General features: G+C 40.1%; 1 protein-coding gene across 3 annotated transcripts in view; it reads left to right on the top strand.

The window, feature by feature from the left end:
- Positions 1–22,932, top strand: part of VIT (vitrin) — a 124,030-nt gene that overhangs the window by 13,282 nt on the left and 87,816 nt on the right. For all 3 annotated transcript variants that reach the window (XM_027113391.1, XM_027113390.1, XM_027113392.1), the window contains exon 2: positions 16,661–16,730. In XM_027113391.1, the coding sequence (XP_026969192.1) occupies positions 16,679–16,730 (52 nt within the window). In that variant the 5' untranslated portion in view covers positions 16,661–16,678. The remainder of the gene's footprint in view (positions 1–16,660; positions 16,731–22,932) is intronic.

The raw sequence follows: 22,932 nt of genomic DNA, 5'->3' as shown, positions 1-22,932 counted from the left end.
CCCCCCCCCCACACACACACACATAAAACCATGCTTGGCATAGACTTGGAATTGGGATCCTCCCCAGGAGCTGGGGATGGACCAGCTTCCTTTGAGCCCTCTGGCTACATTTATTCCATTTACCAAGTTGGGGTTGTGTTATAAAGGAGGAAGCAGGGAAGCAGGTGCTCTGCTTAGGCAACCAAGAGTGTTCGGTCCAGATACCTTGACTCAGGGAATATCTTCAAGGAGCCTGGTGCATCCTTAGGAGCCAACATGTGGAGAAAAGGCAAAAGTTTCCCCTGCCTCCCTTGCCTGTTTGGCTTGCACTTTTCTTTTGGTGTTTCTTTGAGATAAAAGAAAGAAAGAATTGGAAAAAGAAGGGAAATAGAAAGAAAAACTACTGTCCTGTCCGGCTCACTCTCTCTCTCTCCTTGACAGAATCCTGGGGATTGTAATAGTGACCATGGCAACAGGAAATGCAGTGTTACAGGCTGAGCCCAGAGAAATATGATCTGTATACAGTTTTTTTTTTTTTAGTGACTATGAAATTGTTTTAAAAATTTTTTTTAACATCTTTATTGGAGTATAATTGCTTTACAATGGTGTGTTAATTTCTGCTGTAACAAAAAGTGAATCAGCTATATATATACATATATCCCCATATCCCCTCCCTCTTGTGTCTCCCTCCCACCCTCCCTATCCCACCCTTCTAGGTGGTCACAAAGCACCGAGCTGATCTCCCTGTGCTATGTGGCTGCTTCCCATTAGCTATTTTACATTTGGTAGTGTATATATGTCCATGCCACTCTCTCACTTCATCCCAGCTTCCCCTCCCCCTCCCCGTGTCCTCAAGTGCATTCCCTACATCTGCGCCTTTACTCCTCTTCTGCAATTAGGTTCTTCAGAACTTTTTTTTTTTTGATGCCATATATATGTGTTAGCATACGGCATTTGTTTTTCTCTGACTTGTTTCACCCTGTATGACAGACTCTAGGCCCATCCACCTCACTGCAAATAATTCAATTTCGTTTCTGTTTATGTCTGAGTAATACTCCATGGTATATATGTGCCACATCTTTATCCATTCATCTGTCGACGAACACTTAGGTTGCCTCCATGTCCTGGCTATTGTAAATAGAGCTGCAGTGAACACTGTGGTACACGACTCTTTTTGAACTATGGTTTTCTCCGGGTATATGCCCAGTAGTGGGATTGCTAGGTGACATGGTAGTTCTGTTTTTAGTTTTTTAAGGAACCTCGATACTGTTCTCCATTCTGGCTGTATCAATTTACATTCCCACCAACAGTGCAAGAGGGTTTCCTTTTCTCCACACCCTCTCCAGCATTTATTGTTTGTAGACTTTTTCATGATGGCCATTCTGACTGGTGTGAGGTGATACCTCATTGTAGTTTTGATTTGCATTTCTCTAACCATTAGTGATGTTGAGCATCCTTTCATGTGCTTGTTAGAAATCTGTATGTCTTCTTTGGAGAAATGTCTATTTATGTCTTCTGCCCATTTTTGGATTGGGTTGTTTGTTTTTTCAATATTGAGCTGCATGAGTTGCGTGTATATTTTGGAGATTAATCCTTTGTCAGCTGCTTCGTTTGCAGATATTTTCTCTCATTTGAGGGTTGTCTTTTTGTCTTGTTTATGGTTTCCTTTGCTGTGCAAAAGCTTTTAAGTTTCATTAGGTCCATTTGTTTATTTTTGTTTTTATTTCCATTTCTTTAGGAGGTGGGTCAAAAAGGATCTTGCTGTGATTTATGTCACAGAGTGTTCTACCTATGTTTTCCTCTAAGAGTTTGATAGTGTCTGGCCTTACATTTAGGTCTTTAATCAATTTTGAGTTTATTTTTATGTATGGTGGTAGGGAGTTTTCTAATTTCATTCTTTTACATGTAGCTGTCCAGTTTGCCCAGCACCATTTACTGAAGAGGCTTTCTTTTCTCCATTGTATATTCTTGCCTCCTTTATCAAAGATAAGGTGACCATATGTGCATGGGTTTATCTCTGGGCGTTCTATCCTGTTCCATTAATCTATATTTATGTTTCTGTGCCAGTACCATACTGTCTTGATTACTGTAGCTTTGTAGTAGAGTCGGAAGTCAGGGAGCCTGATTTCTCCAGCTCCCTTTTTCTTTCTCAAGATTGCTTTGGCTATTCGGGGTCTTTTGTGTTTCCATACAACTTGTGAAATTTTTTGTTCTAGTTCTGTGAAAAATGCCACTGGTAGTGTGACAGGGATTGCACTGAACCTGTAGATTGCCTTGGGTAGTATAGTCATTTTCACAATGTTGATTCTTCCAATCCAAGAACATGGTATATCTCTCCATCTGTCTGTATTATCTTTAACTTCTTTCATCAGTGTCTTATAGTTTTCTGCATACAGGTCTTTTGTCTCCTTAGGTAGGTTTATTCCTAGGTATTTTACCCTTTTTGCTGCAATGGTAAATGTGAGTGTTTCCTTAATTTCTCTTTCAGATTTTTCATCATTAGTGTACAGGAATGCAAGTGATTTCTGTACATTAATTTTGTATCCTGCTATTTTGCCAAATTCATTGATTAGCTCTAGTAGTTTTCTGGTAGCATCTTTAGGATTCTCTATGTATAGCATCATGTCATCTGCAAACAGTGACAGCTTTACTTCTTCTTTTCCGATCTGGATTCCTTTTTTTTTCTTTTCTTCTCTGATTGCTGTGGCTAAGACTTCCAAAACTATGTTGAATAATAGTGGTGAGAGTGGGCAACCTTGTCTTGTTCCTGATCTTAATGGAAATGGTTTCAGTTTTTCACCATTGAGGATGATGTTGGTTGTGGGTTTGTCATATATGGCCTTTATTATGTTGAGGAAAGTTCCCTCTATGCCTATTTTCTGGAGGGTGTTTATCATAAATGGGTGTTGAATTTTGTCGAAAGCTTTTTCTGCATCTATTGAGATGATCATATGGGTTTTCTCCTTCAATTTGTTAATATGGTTTATCACACTGATTGATTTGCGTATATTGAAGAATCCTTGCATTCCTGGGAATTAACCCCACTTGATCAGGGTGTATGATCCTTTTAATGTGCTGTTGAATTCTGTTTGCTAGTATTTTGTTGAGGCTTTTGTGTCTATGTTCATCAGTCATTGGCCTGTAGTTTTCTTTTTTTGTGACATCTTTCTCTGGTTTTGGTATTAGTGTGATGGTGGCTTCGTAGAATGAGTTTGGGAGTGTTCCTCCCTCTGCCGTATTTTGGAAGAGTTTGAGAAGGACAGGTGTTAGCTCTTCTCTAAATGTTTCATAGAACTCAGCTGTGAAGCCATCTGTTCCTGGGCTTTTGTTTGTTGGAAGATGAGGACCGTACACGGTCCTCTCACTGTTGTGGCCTTTCCTGTTGCGGAGCACAGGCTCCGGACGCGCAGGTTCTGCGGCCATGGCTCACAGGCCCAGCCGCTCCGTGGCATGTGGGATCTTCCCGGACTGGGACATGAACCCGCGTCCCCTGCATCGGCAGGCAGACTCTCAACCACTGCGCCACTAGGGAAGCCCTGTTGGAAGATTTTTAATCACAATTTCAATTTCAGTGCTTGTGATTGGTCTGTTTATATTTTCTCTTCTTTCTGGTTCAGTCTTGGAAGGTTGTGCTTTTCTAAGAATTTGTCCATTTCTTCCAGGTTGTCCATTTTATTGGCATATAGCTGCTTGTAGTAATCTCTCATGATCCTTTGTATTTCTGCAGTGTCAGTTGTTACTTCTCCTTTTTCATTTCTAATTCTATTGATTTGAGTCTTTTCCTTTTTCTCCTTTATGAGTCTGGCTAATGGTTTATCAATTTTGCTTATCTTCTCCAAGAACCAGCTTTTAGTTTTATTGATCTTTGCTATCATTTTCTTCATTTCTTTTTCATTTATTTCTGATCTGATCTTTATGATTTCTTTCCTTCTGCTAAATTTGGGGGTTTTTTTTTTGTTGTTGTTGTTCTTCTTTCTCTAATTGCTTTAGGTGTAAGGTTAGGTTGTTTATTTGAGATGTTCTTGTTTCTTGAGGTAGGACTGCATTGCTATAAACTTCCCTCTTAGAACTGCTTTTCCTGCATCCCATAGGTTTTGGGTCATCGTATTTGCATTGTCATTTGTTTCTAGGTATTTTTTGATTTCTTCAGTGATCTCTTGGTTATTTAGTAATGTGTTGCTTAGACTCTATCTGTTTGTATTTCCTACAGATTTTTTCCTGTAATTGATACCTAGTCTCATAGCATTGTGGTTGGAAAAGATACTTGATACGATTTCAATGTTCTTAAATTTACCAAGGCTTGATTTGTGACCCAAGATATGATCTATCCTGGAGAATGTTCCATGAGCACTTGAGAAGAAAGTGTATTCTGTTGTTTTTGGATGGAATGTCCTATAAATATCCATTAAGTCCATCTTGTTCAATGTATCATTTAAAGCTTGTGTTTCCTTATTTATTTTCATTTTGGATGATCTATCCATTGGTGAAAGTGGGGTGTTAAAGTCCCCTACTATTATTGTGTTACTGTCGATTTCCCCTTTATGGCTGTTAGCATTTGCCTTATGTATTGAGGTGATCCTATGCTGGGTGCATAAAGATTTACAATTGTTATATATTCTTCTTGGATTGATCCCTTTATCATTATGTAGTGTCCTTCTCTGTCTCTTGTAATAGTCTTTATTTTAAAGTCTATTTTGTCTGATATGAGAATTGCTACTACAGCTTCCTTTTGATTTCCATTTGCATGGAATATCTTCTTCCATTCCCTCACTTTCAGTCTGTATGTGTTCCTAGGTCTGAAGTGGGTCTCTTGTAGACAGCATACATACTGGTCTTGTTTTTATATCCATTCAGCCAGTCTATATCTTTTGGTTGGAGTCTTTAATCCATTTTCATTTAAGGTAGTTATCAATATGTAGGTTCCTATTACCATTTTCTCAATTGTTTTGTGTTTTTTTATTGTAGGTCTTTTCCTTCTCTTGTGTTTCCTGCCTAGAGAAGTTCCTTCAGCATTTGTTGTAAAGCTGGTTTGGTGGTGCTGAATTCTCTTAGCTTTTGCTTATTTGTAAAGGTTTTAATTTCTCTGTCAAATCTGAATGAGATCCTTGTTGTGTAGCGTATTCTTGCTTGTAGGTTTTTCCCTTTCATCACTTTAAATATGTCCTGCCACACCCTTCTGGACTGCAGAGTTTCTGCTGAAAGATCAGCTGTTAACTGTATGGGGATTCCCTTGTATGTTATTTGTTGCTTTTCCCTTGCTGCTTTTAATATTTTTTCTTTGTATCTAATTTTTGATAGTTTGATTAATATGTGTCTTGGTGTGTTTCTCCTTGGATTTGTTCTGTATGGGACTCTGTGCTTCATGGACTTGACTATTTCCTTTCTCATATTAGGGAAGTTTTCAACTCTAATCTCTTCAAATATTTTCTCAGTCCCTTTCTTTTTCTCTTCTTCTTCTGAGACCCCTATAATTCGAATGTTGGTGTGTTTAATGTTGTCCCAGAGGTCTCTGAGACTGTCCTCAATTCTTTTCATTCTATTTTCTTTATTCTGCTATGTGGTAGTTATTTCCACTACTTTATCTTCCAGGTCACTTATCCGTTCTTTGCCTCAGTTATTCTGCTATTGATTCCTTCTAGAGAATTTTTTATTTCACTTATTGTGTTGTCCATCACTGTTTGTTTGCTCTTTAGTTTTTCTAGGTCCTTGTTAAACATTTCTGGTAATTTCTCCATTCTATTTCCAAGATTCTGGATCATCTTTACTATCATTACTCTGAATTTTTTTTCAGGTAGACTGCCTATTTCCTCTTCATTTGTTTGGTCTGGTGGGTGTTTACTTTGCTTCTTCACCTGCTGTGTGTTTCTCTGTCTTCTCATTTTGCTTAACTTACTGTGTTGAAGGTCTTAGTTTTGCAGGCTGCAGGTTTGTAGCTCCCATTGTTTTTGTGTCTGCCCCCAGTGGGTGAGGTTGGTTCAGTGGGTTGTGTAGGCTTCCTTGTGGAGGGGACTGTTTCCTGTGTTCTGGTGCATGAGGCTGGATCTTGTCTTTCTGGTGGGCAGGGCTGCGTCTGGTGGTATGTTTTGGCATGTCTGTGAACTTATTATGATTTTTGGCAAGGCTGGGCATGTTATAATTTAACTTTCTAGAAACCTTGTTTCCTCTTTATCTGTTTCTCCATACCTCCTTTTTTATTCTCCGTGGCTTCCTTGGGCTTCTAAAAATGCATCAAGCATCTGCTGCATAGAAGTGTGATTTTCTCCTGTTGTAATTAACTTTCCAGTCCTTGCAGATTGGCTCTATTAGGTCACTCTTCTGATGTTCAGCAAGCCTGCTCACCACTCCAGTCGGCAGCTCCTGATCTGCATAAAGTTTTATATGCAGACCGAGACCACCACCACATTGTAAAGGCCCCTCTTAGTGCCAGCCTTCCTTTGTCCATCCTCACCAGATCAACCCAAATCCACTGACAAGCGGCTGAGGCTTTATATCTGGCAGAGATGGAGAAAGCAAGGCTGCAGATACGGCCTCTCCCCATTCAGAGATGTCTGTCCTGATGGGATTTTTGGCATTTTGGAAATATAGCACAAGCCTGTCATAACTACTACATGCTTCCAAATGAACACTGGCTCTTTCTGCCTTGTGGACAAAGGGTACTGTTAGGTGCTCCCCCACGTAGCACCGCAGATCAAACACCAGTGTTACATAAATCCTACACATCCACTAGAGCAGATTTTCTCTGAATGGCTCATGTAAGCCTCTAGGAGGCTTAGTAAAAATTATGAATGCAAAAATAATTTTTTTTTTCTTTTTTTGCGGTACGCAGGCCTCTCACTGCTGTGGCCTCTCCCGTTGCGGAGCACAGGCTCCAGACGCGCAGGCTCAGCGGCCATGGCTCACGGGCCCAGCCGCTCCGTGGCATGTGGGATCTTCCCGGACCGGGGCACGAACCCGTGTCCCCTGCATCGGCAGGCGAACTCCCAGCCACTGCGCCACCAGGGAAGCCCGCAAAAATAATTTTTAAGCCTTCCATGTCTCCCTATTGCCTAAAGGATTAATTCCACATTCTTTAGGCATGGCATTCAAGGCTGACGTGGCCCCTTCTTTCCTCTCTAACAGTCTGATTCCTCTCCCAGCCTGGCCCAGCAGTTCCCAGTTCCTGAAGCTCCTCCGTCTCTTATGTCCGGTCCTTCCCTCACCACTCATTGTTTTCCAATCTCCAGTTAAACTAATTCAAGCCTCTTCCAGTCCTCATGCCCCAGGCCTATTTAATCATCTACCCTTCTTGCTATCACCATATCCTCAATAGCAGAGGTTCTCAATTCTGGCTGCACAGTGGAGTCACCTGGGGCACTTTAAAACAACAGTGATTTCAACTCAGACCAATTAAATCAGAATGTAGATGAGGGACGTACACTTGTTTATTATGAAACATCTATGGCAAGTAGTGAAATGAAATACCGGATCTCTGCACTCATAATGCCTGGTTTGAATTCCAGCTCCTCTTCCTTCCAGGTTTGCAAACCTTGGGCAAAGTATTTAACCTCTGTGTGCTTCCAATTCCTTACTTTTCAAATTAAGGCAAAAAATAGCCCCTACTTCATCAGGTTATTGTGAAGATTGAGTTAATACATTACTGACACTTAGTGTGTGCTCCATTAATGCTAGTTATGATAAGTGCACATCAGTTTCTTCCTAGAAGACTTAAAGCAACTTGATGATAGGACCTGCACCTTCTTCCTCTCTGCCAAGCATAGTGTGCACACACAAAATTTTTTTAAATGATTAAAGGCATGCATGAATGAAGATGAATTTTGACTTTAGAAGATCAGGGAGATTTAAATAGAAGTGGCCCATGAGCAAACCTTGAAAGATGGATATACTTGTGAGAGGCAGATGAGGGGCGGTAACATATTCCAAATAGAACAGTAATAAGAACATGAGCCAAAACCCTGATGTGCAGGGTGCAGACAAAGGACCAAAATCCCAGGGTGTGCTAGGGTCAAAGCAGAGGATTACAGAAGAGAATTGCAGCAAGATGGTGTGAAAAGTAAGTTGGGACATTTCATGAAAAGTTCACTAAGGAATTTGGGCTTTATTCTACAGAGAATGAATGGACTGTGAAGAAGAATTCTGAGGGGGTGAATGCATAGTCAGACCTGTGCTTTAGGAAGCTGATCCTTTCCAACTGAAGGGAAGGATGACCTGGAGCAAGAAAAGCAAGGAGCAAGGAGAGGGTTAGGAGATTACTGTAGCTTCTCATTTGATATCAACACTGTCTGTATATGTTAAGTCTTCCCAAGAGATAATTTTATTAACTTCTGATTTATTAACATATGTGCAAAGGGTAAAGATTTAAACAGAACAAAACTGTAAAACTCACTCTTATTCCTGATCACCACTTACCCAGTTCTCTTCCCCTGAAGCAAGCACTGTTATTGAAATAAAAAAGAGTATAAGAGAGTACTATGAATAACTGTACACCAACAAATTGGATAATCTAGATGAAATGGACCAATTCCTAAAAACACAAAACCTACCGAGACTAAATTATGAAGGAATAGAAAATCTGAATAGATCTATAACTAGTAAGGAGAATGAATCAATAATCAAAAATCTTACAACAAAGAAAAGCCCTGGACCTGATGACTTCACTGGTGAGTTCTACCAAACATTTAAAGAAGAACTAACACCAATCCTTCTCAAACATTTCCTAAAAATTGAAAATGAGGGGACACTTTCTAAGTTATCCTATGAAGCCAGCACTACCTGGATACCAAACCAAAGACACTACAAGAAAACTACAGTTTCCCATATCAATACAATATCCCTATAAACACTGATGGAAAACATCCTCAACAAAATATTAGCAAACTAAATTCACCAGAATATTAAAATAATTATACACCATGACCAAATGGGATTTGTTCCTGTAATGCAAGGATGGTTAAACATACAAAAATCAATTAATGTAATACAGCATGTTAATAGAATGAAGGGGAAAAATAACATGATTACCTCAATGGATGCAGAAAAGGCATCTGACAAAATTCAACACCATTTCATGATAAAAATGCTCAATAAACCAGGAATAGAAGAAAACAACCTCAACATAATAAAAGACACTTATGAAAAACCCACAGCAAATGTCATACTCAATGGTGAAAAACTGAAAGCTTTCTCTCTAAGATCAGGAGCAAGGCAAGGTTGCCTGCTTTCACTACTTCTATTCAACATAGTACTAGAAGTTCTAGCCAAAGCAATTAGACAAGAAAAAGAAATAAAAGTCATCCAAACTGGAAAGGAAGAAATAAAATTATCTCTGTTTGCAGATAATATAATCTTGTATGTACAAAATCCTAAAGATTCCACAACAAAATTGTTAGAATTAATAAATGAATTCAAAATAGTAGGATACAAAATCAACACACACAAGTCAGTTGCACACAAAAATCACTGTTGCACTAACAATGAACAATCTGAAACAAAAGTTAAGAAAAAAATTCCATTTGCAATAGTAACAAAAAGTATAAAATACTTAGGAATTAACTTAACCAAGGAGGTAAAAGACTTGTACAATGAAAACTATAGAACATTACTGAAAGAAACTAAAGAAGGCAAAAATAGGTAGAAACATATCCCATGTACATGGATTGGAAGAATTAGTATTGCTAAGATATCAATACTACCCAAAGCAATCTACAGATTCAATACAATATCAAAATCCCAATGACATTTTTTGCAGAAATAGAAAAAAACATGCAAAAATTTATAGGGAATCTCAAAGGACCCCAAACAGCTAAAACAATCTTACAAAAGAAGAGAAGAGCTGGAGGATTCATAGTTTCTGATCTAAAAATCTTATTACAAAGCTATAATAATCAAAACAGTGTGGTACTAGCATAGACACAGACATATACACCAATGGAACAGAATAGAGAGCCCCAAAATTAGCCCTCACATATACGGTCAAAGGATTTTTTTTGCCAAGACCATTCAATGGGGAAAAGTCAGTCTCTTCAACAAACGGTGCCAGGAAAAGGGGATATCTACATGGAGAAAGAAAGAAGTTGGACCCTTACCTAATACCATACACAAAATTAACTCAAGTGGATCAAAGATCTAAATGTAAGACCTAAAACTGTAAAACTCTTAAAAGAAAACATAGGACAAAAGCTTCATAACATTGGATTTGGCAATGATTTCTTGACTATGACACCCAAAGGTATAAACAACAAAAGAAAAAAACAAACAAATTGGACTTCATGAAAATTTTATAATTTTGTGTACCAAAGGATACTATCAACAGAGTAAAAAGGCAACCCAGAGAATGGGAAGAAATATTTGTAAATCATATATCTGATAAGGGATTAATATCCAGAATATATAGAAAACTTCTAAAATTCAACAACAATCAAAAAACAATCTGATTAAAAACTGGGCAAAGGACATGAATAGACATTTCTCCAAAGAAGATATAAAGATGGCCAACAAGTACATGAAAAGATGCTCAACATCACTAGTCATTAGGGAAATGCACATCAAAACTACAATAATATGCCACCTCACACCCATTACTACTATCAAAAGAAACAGAAAATAACAAGTGTTGGGGAGGATATAGAAACATTGGAACTTTTGTGCACTGTTAGTGGGAATGGAAAGTTGTACAGCTACTCTGGAAAACAGTATGGAGGTTCCACAAAAAATTAAAAATACAATTACCATATGATCTAGTAATTCCACTTCTTGACACATACACAAAAGAATTGAAAGCAGGGTCTCAAAGAAATATTTTTATAGCCATGTACGTTGCAGCATTATTCACAATAACTAAAACACAAAAGCAACCCATGTGCCCATTAGCAGATAAATGGATGAGGAAAATGTGGTATATACATACAATGGAATATTATTCAGCCTGAAAAAGGAAAGAAATTCTGACATACGATAAAACATGGATGAACCTTAAGAACATTATGCTATTTGAAACAGGCCAGTCACAAAAAGAAAATACTGTATGATTCCATTTGTATGACATACTTAGAAAAGTCAAAATCATAGAGACAGGAAGTGGAATGGTGGTTGCCAGGGGCTGGGGAAAGGGGAGAATGGGGAGTTACTGTTTAATGGGCATAGAGTTTCAATTTTACAAAGACAAAAAGAGTTTTTAATGGAGGGCTAATGGTGGTGATGGCACATTTATGGATGTATTTAATACTGCTGAATTGTATACTTTAAAATAGTTAAGATAGCAAATTTTATGTTTTTGTGTTTTACCATAATTTTAAAAATCGGAGAAAAAACACTGTGAAGAACCATAAAAATATAAAGCAGCATTATCATGTATTACCGATAAATAATCGGCTCTTTTCTAATTCCAGGCAACAAGAGATCTAATTAAATTGGCTGGCTACTCTAGTTACATTATGTGTATTTTTATTTCACTATCAGCCTTCATTTGCCCCACCAGAACTTCATATTCAGGACTGTTTATATTACATCTCACAGCACAATTCATACATTTATGAATCAGTAACATGTTCTTTTGGAAACCCTTATTGTTCTGTTTTTGTTAGAACCCTGGTGAGCACATGAGATATTAAGGTTCCAACATTACTGTGCACTCCACAGCTCCTTGACATTGAACTGCCTGCAGAAACTGCTTAACAGTGCTGGTGGTCATTCTTATCCCCAGTTTCTGGAATGGCTGAGAGAGGGTCTGAATTTTTTTCACACATTTCAAAAAGCACATTTACATTTTAAACGTATAAGTAAATGAACCAAGCAAGGAGAGAAATTCAAGTGGTAAGAAAGAAGCCTCAAACATTCTGATTCCAAGAGACCCGAGTGATTCTGGTCGAGTTCCATTACTGATGAGTCAGTACTTGGGGGATATCTCCTCTGGGGTTAGCATGCTTCCTGGAATCCTGCTGTTTTTTTATCCATTCATCCCTTTGTGTAAAGGTCGGTCTATCGTGTCTTCTAAAGTTGTAAGACAGATCTGAGAGCCCTTCTCTCCGAAATTCTATCTTCCCTTTTGGTTTGTATGTTGACAACAATAATGCTTATTGAAATATAATCCACATACCATAAAATACACCTTTGAAAATGTACAATTCAGTAGATTTATAGAGTATTCACAGATTGTCTTCCCCTTGTTTTGTTTCCTTTATTTCCTAGGGAAAGGAAAGAGCCCTAACCACTCACTCATGGATTAAGTATATTTTTTTAGCACATAAAAAATCAAATAAAAACCCCTGCCTTCATGGAGCTTGCATTCCAGTAGAGAACACAAACAATAAACAAATACAATTAGCGAAGTATAGAGTATGTCAGAGGTGATAAGTGACGGGAAGAAAAGATAGTAGGGCAAGGATAGGGTGTACAATTGATGGTGGGTGGGAGAGGGCTTACAATTTTAAATTGGGTGATTAGGGAAAATCTTAAGGGAAGATAACGTTTAGCAAAGACTTGAAAGAAATGAGGGAGTAAATCATGTTTGATCTGGGGGAAGGGCATACAGGTAGAGTTAACAGTAACTGCAGAGAGCCTCAGGGGAGAGGTGTGCCTGGAGCTTGATAAGCGAGAAGTCGAATGGAGGGAAGAGAGGTCAGAGGGGCCAATGGTGGCCAAATCTATTGGGGTCCTGAGCCACTTGCCAAGATTTTGGCTTTCATTCTGAGTAAGCAGAGAACCACAGAAGTTCTGATCTGAGGAATGCCATGAACTGATTTACTTTGAGCAGGATCACGCTGGCTGCTGTGTGGACTTTGGATTGTAGGAGAAGGAAACAACCTAGTTAGGAGACTAATTGCTTTAATCCAGGTGAAAGAGGGCATGACCTGGACCAGGTGGCAATGGTCAAGATGATGTGAAGCGGTCCGATTCTGGATATATTATGAATGTAGAGCCAACAGGCTTCGCTGATGGAAAAGATGTGGGGTACGAGAGAAAGAGAAATCTATGATGACTCAGACAAAATGTCCAATGCTATATGGTAACAGCCAACTAGCAGAGCTAGTTAGGTGGGTTGGGTAGGGTAGCTTGATATACTGCATTTATCCCAACAGGAGAATTAAATTTGAGGCCTGAAAACATGTGAGTTGATCTGCAGCTCCTCTAATTAATATAAGACAAAAAAATGATGTGTCATCACACTATTTCCAAAATATGACCCAGCTAATTAAGTATCAAATTGCCAATCATATATGTGACTATTTCTATTTTGAAGATAAAGATGGTTATTTGCCTTTTACTTAGCCAGTGGTCAACTACCTTAATTGGGAAATTTAACACATTGCAACTGTTGCTGGAAATTAACAAAGTGGTTGATTCTGTCTTGGGTTACTCTTGCTGCCTAATTGTTTGTAATAAAGCCTTTCATCTACCAGTTTTATTTAAGTTGGCTGCATCAAGTGCTTGTATTACTACCTCAACCATAATCTAATCATTGCTTTTTGTTAATAAACTCTGCACAGCACTGTATCTACATATTAAATATAAGCTTGCTCTAGACCTAGCTAGTACCAGATTGTTTATCTCTTTCCAAATCTCCATGCAGTGATGTCACTTTGGTGACTTCAACATCAGCCAGGGTGGGAGGATTTATGCCACAGAAATTGACAAATGGGCTAAATCGGGGCTTTTTTAAAGACAGCAGTTTTCCTAGCACACCCGTGGACAGAGCAGAGGGTAGGGTTATGAACGCCAGCTAAAGCCTAAAAGCCACACAGCTGTGGCATGGGTGGAGCAGACGTAGTGGGAGTCATCTGCCCCAGAGAGGAAGAGTGCTTTATCACTGATACGGTTTAGAATTGCTAGTTTATAAGGATAATAAAACGCAGACCAACTTTAAGTCTTTAAATTCCCTACAGACAATGTTATTCCTTATCGCCTAAGCCCAGGGCAGATCCTTCCCACCTACTCCCACCTCCATTCTAACCCTACTCACTGCCTGGTCACCACGGGTATGACATTTTGCCTTTCTAAGCCTTAATTTCCTTGCCTTTTCAACGGGGATCATATGTTCAATTAATGATGGTATGAATAAACCTTCTAGGGTTTCCCCGTAGCCTTAAGAGAAGAGGGAACCTCTTATGGATCAACAGCATCATATATATATAGACATCTTTATTGGAGTATAATTGCTTTACAATGTTGTATTCGTTTCTGTTGTACAACAAAGTGAATCAGCTATAAGTACACATATATCCCCATATCCCCTCCCTCTTGAGCCTCCCTCCCACCCTCCCTATCCCACCCCTCTAGGTCGTCACAAAGCATCGAGTTGATCTCCCTGTGCTATGTGGCTGCTTCCCACTAGCCATCCATTTTACATTTGATAGTGTATATATGTCAGTGCTAGTCTCTCACTTCATCCCAGTTTCCCCTTCCCCCTCATGTCCTCAAGTCTGTACTCTACATCTGCATCTTTATTCCTGCCCTGCCACTAGGTTCATCAGTTCCGTTTTTTTAGATTCCATATATGTGATTTGCATATGGTATTTTTCTCTTTCTGATTTACTTCACTGTGGATGATAGATTCTGGGTCCATCTATCTCATTACAAATAACTCAATTTCGTTTCTTTTAATGGCTGAGTACTATTCCACTGTATATATGTACCACATCTTCTTTATCCATTCATCTGTCGATGGACATTTAGATTGCTTCCATGTCCTGACAATTGTAAATAGTGCTGCAATGAACATTGTGGTACATGTATCTTTTTGAATTATGGTTTTCTCTGGGTATATGCCCAGGAGTGGGATTGGTGGGTTATATAGTAGTTCTATTTTTAGTTTTTTAAGGAACCTCCATACTGTTCTCCATTCTGGCTGTATCAATTTACATTCCCACCAACAGTGCAAGAGGGTTTCCTTTTCTCCACACCCTCTCCAGCATTTACTGTTTGTAGATTCTTTGATGATGGCCATTCTGACTGGTGTGAGGTGATACCTCATTGTGGTTTTGATTTGCATTTCTCTAATGATTAGTGATGTTGAGCATCTTTTCATGTGTTTGTATGTCTTCTTTGGAGAAATGTCTATTTAGTTTTCTGCCCACTTTTGGATTGGGCTGTTTGTTTTTTTGATATTGAGCTGCACGAGCTGCTTGTATATTTTGGAGATTAACTTTGTCAGTTGCTTCATTTGCAAATATTTTCTCCCATTCTGAGGGTTGTCTTTTTGTCTTGTTTATGGTTTCCTTTGCTGTGCAAAAGCTTTTAAGTTTCATTACACCCCAATTTGTTTATTTTTGGTTTTATTTCCATCTCTCTAGGAGGTGGGTCAAAAAAGATCTTGCTTCAACAGCATCCTTGTATCCACTCTGCTTTCCAACCTCTGAGCCTCTGTCAATGCTGTTTCCCCTGACTTGGAGCCACTTCATCTCCTATTTTCATCTTTCAGAGTTAACCCACTTGCTGCCACCTCCAAGAGGCTTCCTCTTATTCCCACAGCTGACATAATCTCTCCCTCCTCTAAATCCCCTAACCTCTTAGGGACTCTCTGACACTATCCCAGACCTACTGGATTAGAATCTACATTTTAACAAGATCCCCAAGTGATTCACATGCACATTAAAACTTGGAAGCCTTGCTTTAAACCACTGGTTCTCAAACTTGCCTGCAGATTGGAATTACCTGTGGAGTTTCGAAAACGCTTGACGCCTAGACCCCACCTGCAAGAGATTCTGATTCAATTGGTCTGAGATGCAGCCTGCGCATCAGGGCCTTTTAAAACTCCCAGATGATTCTAATATGCAGCAAAGTTTGAGAACCACTGGTCCATAAACTCCCCTTATTCTTCCTTTGGGGGCCTGCACACTCTCTAATGTTATGGTTATTTCTGTCCAGGTATGTTTTCTCACGTCTATTGAACTGTAAGTCTTTTAAGAGCAAGAACTATCTTTTAATTCAATTTTAATCACCTCATCCCTAGACATACAATAAGAGTTTAATAAATATTTATTGAGTGAATTGTTTTTGTAATCTAAAACAATTTGTAGGATTTCCCTGGTGGCGCAGTGATTAAGAATCCGCCTGCCAATGCAGGCGACACGGGTTCAAGCCCTAGTCCAGGAAGATCCCACATGCTGCGGAGCAACTAAGCCCGTGTGCCACAACTACTGAGCCCACTCACCATAACTACTGAAGCCCACGCACCCAGAGTCTGTGCTCTGCAGCAAGAGAAGCCACCGCAATGAAAAGCCCGCGCACCACAACGAAGAGCAGCCCCCACTCACCGCAACTAGAGAAAGCCTGCGCGCAGCAACAAAGACCCAATGCAGCCAAAAATAAAATAAATTTATTCAAAACAAACAAAAAAACCCCCACAATTTGTAATCTAAAAATGTTCTCTAAATACCGTAAGTGTGGCTTTTGTCCTAATTTGAAGACTGGTTGAACATATTCTGGAAATTGTGGAATTATTTCCTCTTTAGTCTAAGACCAAATCTCTGAAGAAGAGGAGGCTGGTGGCTGGAACAGGTTTTCTGAGAATAGCCTCTCTGGGTACCAGTGCAGCTGATCTCCATGCGTTGTTTACAGAAAGCCGCAGATTGAAATCCTAAGACTCCAGAGGGCAATGCAAAATGAGGCAGCCCCTCCCTACACTCTGTGCATCCAATTCAGAACTCTTGGCTGAAATATGATGATGTTATTGTTTCTTCCTCTCTAGGGTGCCATTTTGATATTTATGGGGATTGCTGTCCTCACTATGAAGGCATCTGTTATTGAAATGTTCCTTGGTAAGTACTTTTATATGTGTATCTGGATACGCTTTTAACATTCTCCTAATGTCCAAAGAATCTTGCCAACAAAAGATTTAAACCAAGACAGAGCATATAAACAGTTCAGTGTATCTTTTTATGATAAACATTTTGGAGAAATGTTTAACTGGGAATGTTAAATGTAGATCAAATTCAGAATGTATGTCTATATATTTTTTATATAAAGCAAACATGTGTATACATATGTATGTCTACATATTATATATTAAGCACACATATATACACACATATTTGTGTGTGTGTATTATTCAGCAACTAGCAACTATTTCAGATAAAGCATATTTACAGATTCTGAATTTAGAGAACTTATTTCTTAATTTCTCAAAAAAAAAAATTCTTATCACTGACATGGCCTTACTTGTACCACTGGCAACTCATACTTTTAGAGGTGAAACCCTTTAACCTTATATTATCAACAGACAACACAATTTGGGGTAGGCCCTTAAGGAGCAGCAGGTCAACCAGACGAAAGAAAAGTGCTGATGGGTTTAGCACTAAGCCCAAGGGTAACCTTTGGTTAATCTTGACCCCGCTGTGCTGTGGCCACTTGGTGTCAGGCAGAGTGATCCTGTGGGTCACTATGAAACTATTGCCACGGAAGGGTACAAAGGCCTTTTAGATAGTCAGTATTAGTTTGCTAGAGCTGCCATAACAAAATACCACAAACCGGGTGGCTTAGAACAACAGAATGTTATTCTGTCACAATTCTAGAGGCTACAAGTCCAAAATCAAGGTGTCAGCAGGGCTGGTTCCTTCAAAGGGCTGTGAGAGTGAACTCTGTTCCATGCCTCTCTCCTAGCTTCTGGTGGTTTGCTAGCAATCTATAGCAATCCTTGGCATCACCCCAACCTATGCCTTCACCTTCACATGTGTTTGTCTGTGTCTATATGTAAACACCTGCACCTCTGTGTTGGTCTGTGTCTATATCCAAACTGCCCCTTTTTTATAACACCAGTCATACTGCATTAGAGGCCCAACCTACTCCAGGAGGATGACGTCACCCTAACTAATTAAGTAAGTTAAATTTAACTAATTACATCTACAACCACTCTATTTCCAATTAAGGTCACCTTCTGAGGTATTGGGGGCTAGGACTTAAACACGAAGTCCATCAGAAGTCCTATGAATTCAGGGAGGGGGGCACACAATTCAACCCATAATATAGTCAGAATGTGCAAGGTCTGTGCAGAGGGGAATCTACAGTGGCAGGACTGGAAGAGAAAGAGGTGACACAGCTGGGAAGGCAAGGGGCTCTCAGTATGGTGGAAGGAGACTGGGCTGGGAGTCAGAGGGAAGATAAGGTTCTGGCCCTGACTCCACCACCAACTTGCTAAGGAATATTCTCGTTGAGAGCACAGGGTCCTTCACTTCCACCTTGCCCTTCTGAGAGGCTATCTCCCCCCAGCCCCATACTAACCTATAGGTTAGTAGGGGTGAACACAGGGTGGGATGAGGGTGGGGCAGGGGTTAGGAATAGGAAGGATTTAGCCACTGTAAAACAAAACACAGAAACCCTGAGGCTGGTTCACACTCTGCCATGTCCCCCACATCATGGAACCAAGAAGAACTTGACGGTCCTTGCTTGTCTCGCGCCTCTCAGCCTGCCCTTCTGCAAAACCGCTTTCGCCTCAGGGTTGCTCATTCACAAAGCAAAAAATCAAAGTAGAAAAGGGAGATTCCTACCGCAGATTCTCTTCTCTATGTCCTTATATGCCCCTCCCTGGAATCTCTCTTATTCATCTGCTTGTCTCCATCCCAGGGACCTTTTCCTTAAGTCCCCCGAAACCCTCTTCAGTACTGTGACAGCCTCCCTGCCCCAAATCCTTACCCCTCTAACTCATTCTCTACCACACCCCAATTAATCTCCCTAAAGCCCATATCTGATCCCACTCTCCTGACTTAACACTCAGTGTTTTCCCTTTGTCTTTATGACGGAGCCCACATCTCTCAAAGCGCCTTGCTTGCTGGCAAGGCCTCTCTCATATGGCTCTTGCCGTCCCCTCCTGCTCTCCTCCCTACCACAGAGCCCAGCCTGGCTTCCAGGGACGTGGGAAGTGCTGACCTTCTCATTCCCCTGAAGGTCGAGTCATTTCTCCCTTCCAGGTCTTTGACTATGCTGTTCCCTGTCCTGGAATGTTCTTCCTCTCACCCCCACACACCCTACTGGCCCTCCAGGAAGCTTCCTCTGCCTTCCATTTGATCAGACCCTCTTCCTATGGGCTTCCCTGGTGCCCTGTATTGATTCTAGTCACGACTGCATGGCATTCACCTCGTTATGAGGCTGCCTCCCCTGACACTGTACGACACTGATAGCAGGAGCTGTGTCTTGCTCACTGTTGCATTTTCAGTTCTCAGCACATCTCACAGGCACTCAAGAAATACGGCTAAATATATTATTCTTGTCAGGGATGTTGGATTTTTCAGGTTTCAGAGTCTGATTCTGCACCCAATTCCTATGTGTGAATTTTTTCCCCACACCAAGTGATTCCTCAACACCAGCTGGGTTTCCTACAACTCGGCTCAATTCTGACACCATTCTACCCGGAGATAGCATCAGATCCTGCAGGTAAGGGCTCACACAAGACTGCCCCCCGCCACCCAACACACACACACTTCAGATGCCGATTGCAAGTCAGGTTGTCACCTGTGCTTCTGACTGACTGGCTATAAAGCAGAGGTTTCCATGACCCCCTCCTTGCGTTTGATTAATTTTCTCAAGCAGCTCACAGGACCCAGGAAACCAGTTTACTCACTAGATTACCAGTATATTACAAAGGATATTAAAGGATACAAATCAACAGCCAGATAAAGAGATACATAGGGCGAGTTTCTGTCCCCGTGGAATTTGGGCCCAGCGCGGTGGCACATGGACGAGCTCTCATTCCTCAATCTGGAAGCTCTTTGAACCCTCTCCTTTTGGATTTTTATGGAGGCTTCATTACATAGGCATGATTGATTAACTCACTGGTCATTGGTGATTGATTCAACCTCCAGCCCCTCTTTCCTCTTGGGAAATCAGGAGATGGGACTGAAAATTCCAACTCTCTATTCACGGTGGGTTTCCCTGGCAACCAGCTCCCTCATCTTTAGGGGATTTTCAAAAGCCACCTCATTTACATAAACTCAGTTGTGATTGAAAGGGGCTTGTTATGAAAAACAAGACACCCATTTCACCTTTATGGCTCTGATTTCAGGAACTGAGGACAAGAAATCAAATATAACAGACATGTGGACACAGGGGGCAAAGGGGAGGGTGGGACGAATTGGGAGATTAGGTTTGACATAAATACACTACCATGTGTAAAGTAGATAGCTTGTGGGAACCTGCTGTATAGCACAGGGAGCTCAGCTCGGTGCTCTGTGGTGACCTAGAGGGGTGGGATGGGCGGGGGGGGGGAGGTCCATGAGGGAGGGGATATAGTTATACATAGAGCTGATTCACTTCGTTGCACAGAAGAAAGTAATGCAACATTGCAAAGCAATTTTACTCCAGCAAAAAATATATATATTATAACAAAAGATGCTCCCACTGCTCTTATCACTCAGGACATTCCAAGGGTTTGGGGAGCTGTTAGGCAGGAACTGTGGCCAGAACACCAAAATATATATTTATCATAAATCACAATATCACAGCGAACCATCCAAAGATCCCCCAAAAGCCCTCTAAATTAATGTTAATTAAGTGTCTAATCGGTATATATCAGAGCTAGCATGGTCACTCTAAACGTGTAAATTTATGATGTAGCAGAGCTGTATGCTGCCCACTGTCATCGGAGTACCACATATAATCAACGACTGCACTGTGGGGAGAAAGTAGCATAAAAAGCCTCAGGCTGCACCAGCACCAGCTGGAACCTGCATTCTGGTTCCAACTTCTGCCCCCTCCCCCTCCAAAGCAGCTTTAGCTGAGATGTCCACCTTGACCTTGGTTTCTTTTCTACAAAATAAAAAGATGACCTCCAAAGCTCCTCCCAGCTTCAATATTCTACGATCTGAAGCATAATTTTGTGATTTATGTGATTATAGAGAATAAGTTATCCTGTCTCTGCAATGAAGCTCTGATATATTTCATGCTAGATGTTTCATTGAGTACGTAAGTAAGTCGAAAGCAAAGCATAGGGGAAATTTGAGCTGATTTTAAATCACCTGCTTTATAAATCAGTTTTCAGGAAGGCACTGTGGCCACTGTTAAAGAGAACCAGAGTTGGACAGTATTTAAAGCAGTAAAAACAGATTTTAATCAGGAACCATTGCAATAGGGGAAAGGAGACTTCAGTATTGTACTGGGCTCAATTCTGAATATAACAAGGAAAAGTGGGGATTTATAGCCAAGGAGCGGCTTGCAGGGGTCAGGGGATGGAAATTACTAAGAGGAGAGTTCACGGGAATCAGGGGATTCTTGCTAAAGGCAGACCAGGGTGATCACATATCGAGGGTGGAGGATTCTCTCTAAACAAGATTCTTGCTAAAACTAAGGGATGCAGGCCCAACAAGGACAGACACAGAAGCCCAAGGTCAAAGCCTAGTTGAGAAGAGGGCTTAGAGGAGCCTGACTAAAGTCTGGTGAAGGAGAGAGTCCCTGTCAACACCACCTGAGTTAGTATCTTGAGTGGCACTAAGGGATCAAACAAGAAGTTTACGGGCTAGAATGAAGCACTCCTATAAACGTTCTAGACACGCAGTAAGTATTCAGTAAGTACTTACTGATTTAATAATTGGTTAAATGTTCTGGCACTTCATGTCTTTTCTTGAAAATAAATGGATTCTGATTATGACTTAATACTGACGGGAAGAGTGGAACACAAGTGCCTATTAACCATGCCAATGATTTTAGAAAGCACTTTTCATTATTGTAAGTCTATCTGATTTCAATACGACCAAATTAAATAACAATTGTCTCTTTCTAATTCGAAAAGAAACATTCTGCATAAAACATAGAATATTTATGTGTAAGAACTTTACCATGAAATGGGAAAAATACAGAAAATATAAAATAGGAATTATAACTCTACCATTATTAAAATTTTGGTATATTTGTTCCAGGTATTTCTCTCTGCGTATATTCTAATTTTGTCAGAATCATGCTTAGGGTTAGAGCTGAGAACTTCCCAGGTCATTTAATCTTCTGCTAAAATCATTTGAAATAAATGCTTAGTATTCCCCACTGTTGGGACATTTCCAAGATTTCATTATTTCCGATTGCTATTAGGAATAATGCTGTAATGAACACCTTTGATTATACATAAATCCTTGTCTATGTCTCTGATTATAACTTGGGATGTATTACTAAGTATATATTTTCTAGGATGAAGAATATAAATGTTTTTTAAGGCTACTGAAATGTATTACCAAATGGCTTTCCAGAATGACTCCACCAACAGTGTACTGGACTGCCCTAATCCCAAATCTATGCCAGGATTAAGTATAATCTTGTGTTCAATATTCAGTACACACTGTGAGAAAATATCTTGTCATTTTGCTTTAGCCTGCATTTTTTATCATTAATGAGACTGAACATTGTTTCAGGCTAAGTCATTTGTATTTTCTCTATAAATTATGTGGACGATAATTTACTTAAATTGAATTTTAAAACAATTGCACCTCAGCTATCTTAATCATACTGATGGCCATATTAGACAGAAACAGAGCAGAGGAAAATTTTTATTTGAAAAAATAAATTCAGTATTTAATTTGTTTTGAAATTTCAAACACGACTAGCGAAAGGTGAGAACTTTTCATGTTACTCAGAGCTGGAACATTGAATTTTTAAAAATTGAGAAGTATTGCTGCAGAGTTGGTAAATCACGGTTGCCTTGGAACTTCAGACTCTAGCCTTGATTTCCTCAAGGCCTCTAGACTCTAATGGCCTCAGCTGTGGCCAGATAACTACTCCCATGGAAGGGCTTTCAGACCTGTGTTCTGCTTTGTACTTTGAAGCGAGCATCTGTCATCCATCTCGGTGCTCTGCCAGGCTTCCTAAGAACAGGAACACAAGACTGATTTTTCTCTCACCCAAATTCCACATGCAAGTCACCATTTCCAAGGTAGCAAGAGAGGTCTTGCAGATGAGGAATGACTTGCTTCAGGGCACAAGCACATTTGCAGCCTTACTGACCAGCTCTCCCCTTGAGGAGTGGCTTCTGGGGAGCTTTAATTAACA

The sequence above is a fragment of the Aethalodelphis obliquidens genome, unplaced genomic scaffold (genome assembly GCF_003676395.1).
Source record: "Aethalodelphis obliquidens isolate GAN/ISIS:26980383/991018 unplaced genomic scaffold, ASM367639v1 scaffold12, whole genome shotgun sequence".
In the NCBI taxonomy this organism is placed as follows: Eukaryota; Metazoa; Chordata; class Mammalia; order Artiodactyla; family Delphinidae; genus Aethalodelphis; species Aethalodelphis obliquidens.
This window is presented reverse-complemented; position numbering and strand designations above follow the sequence as displayed.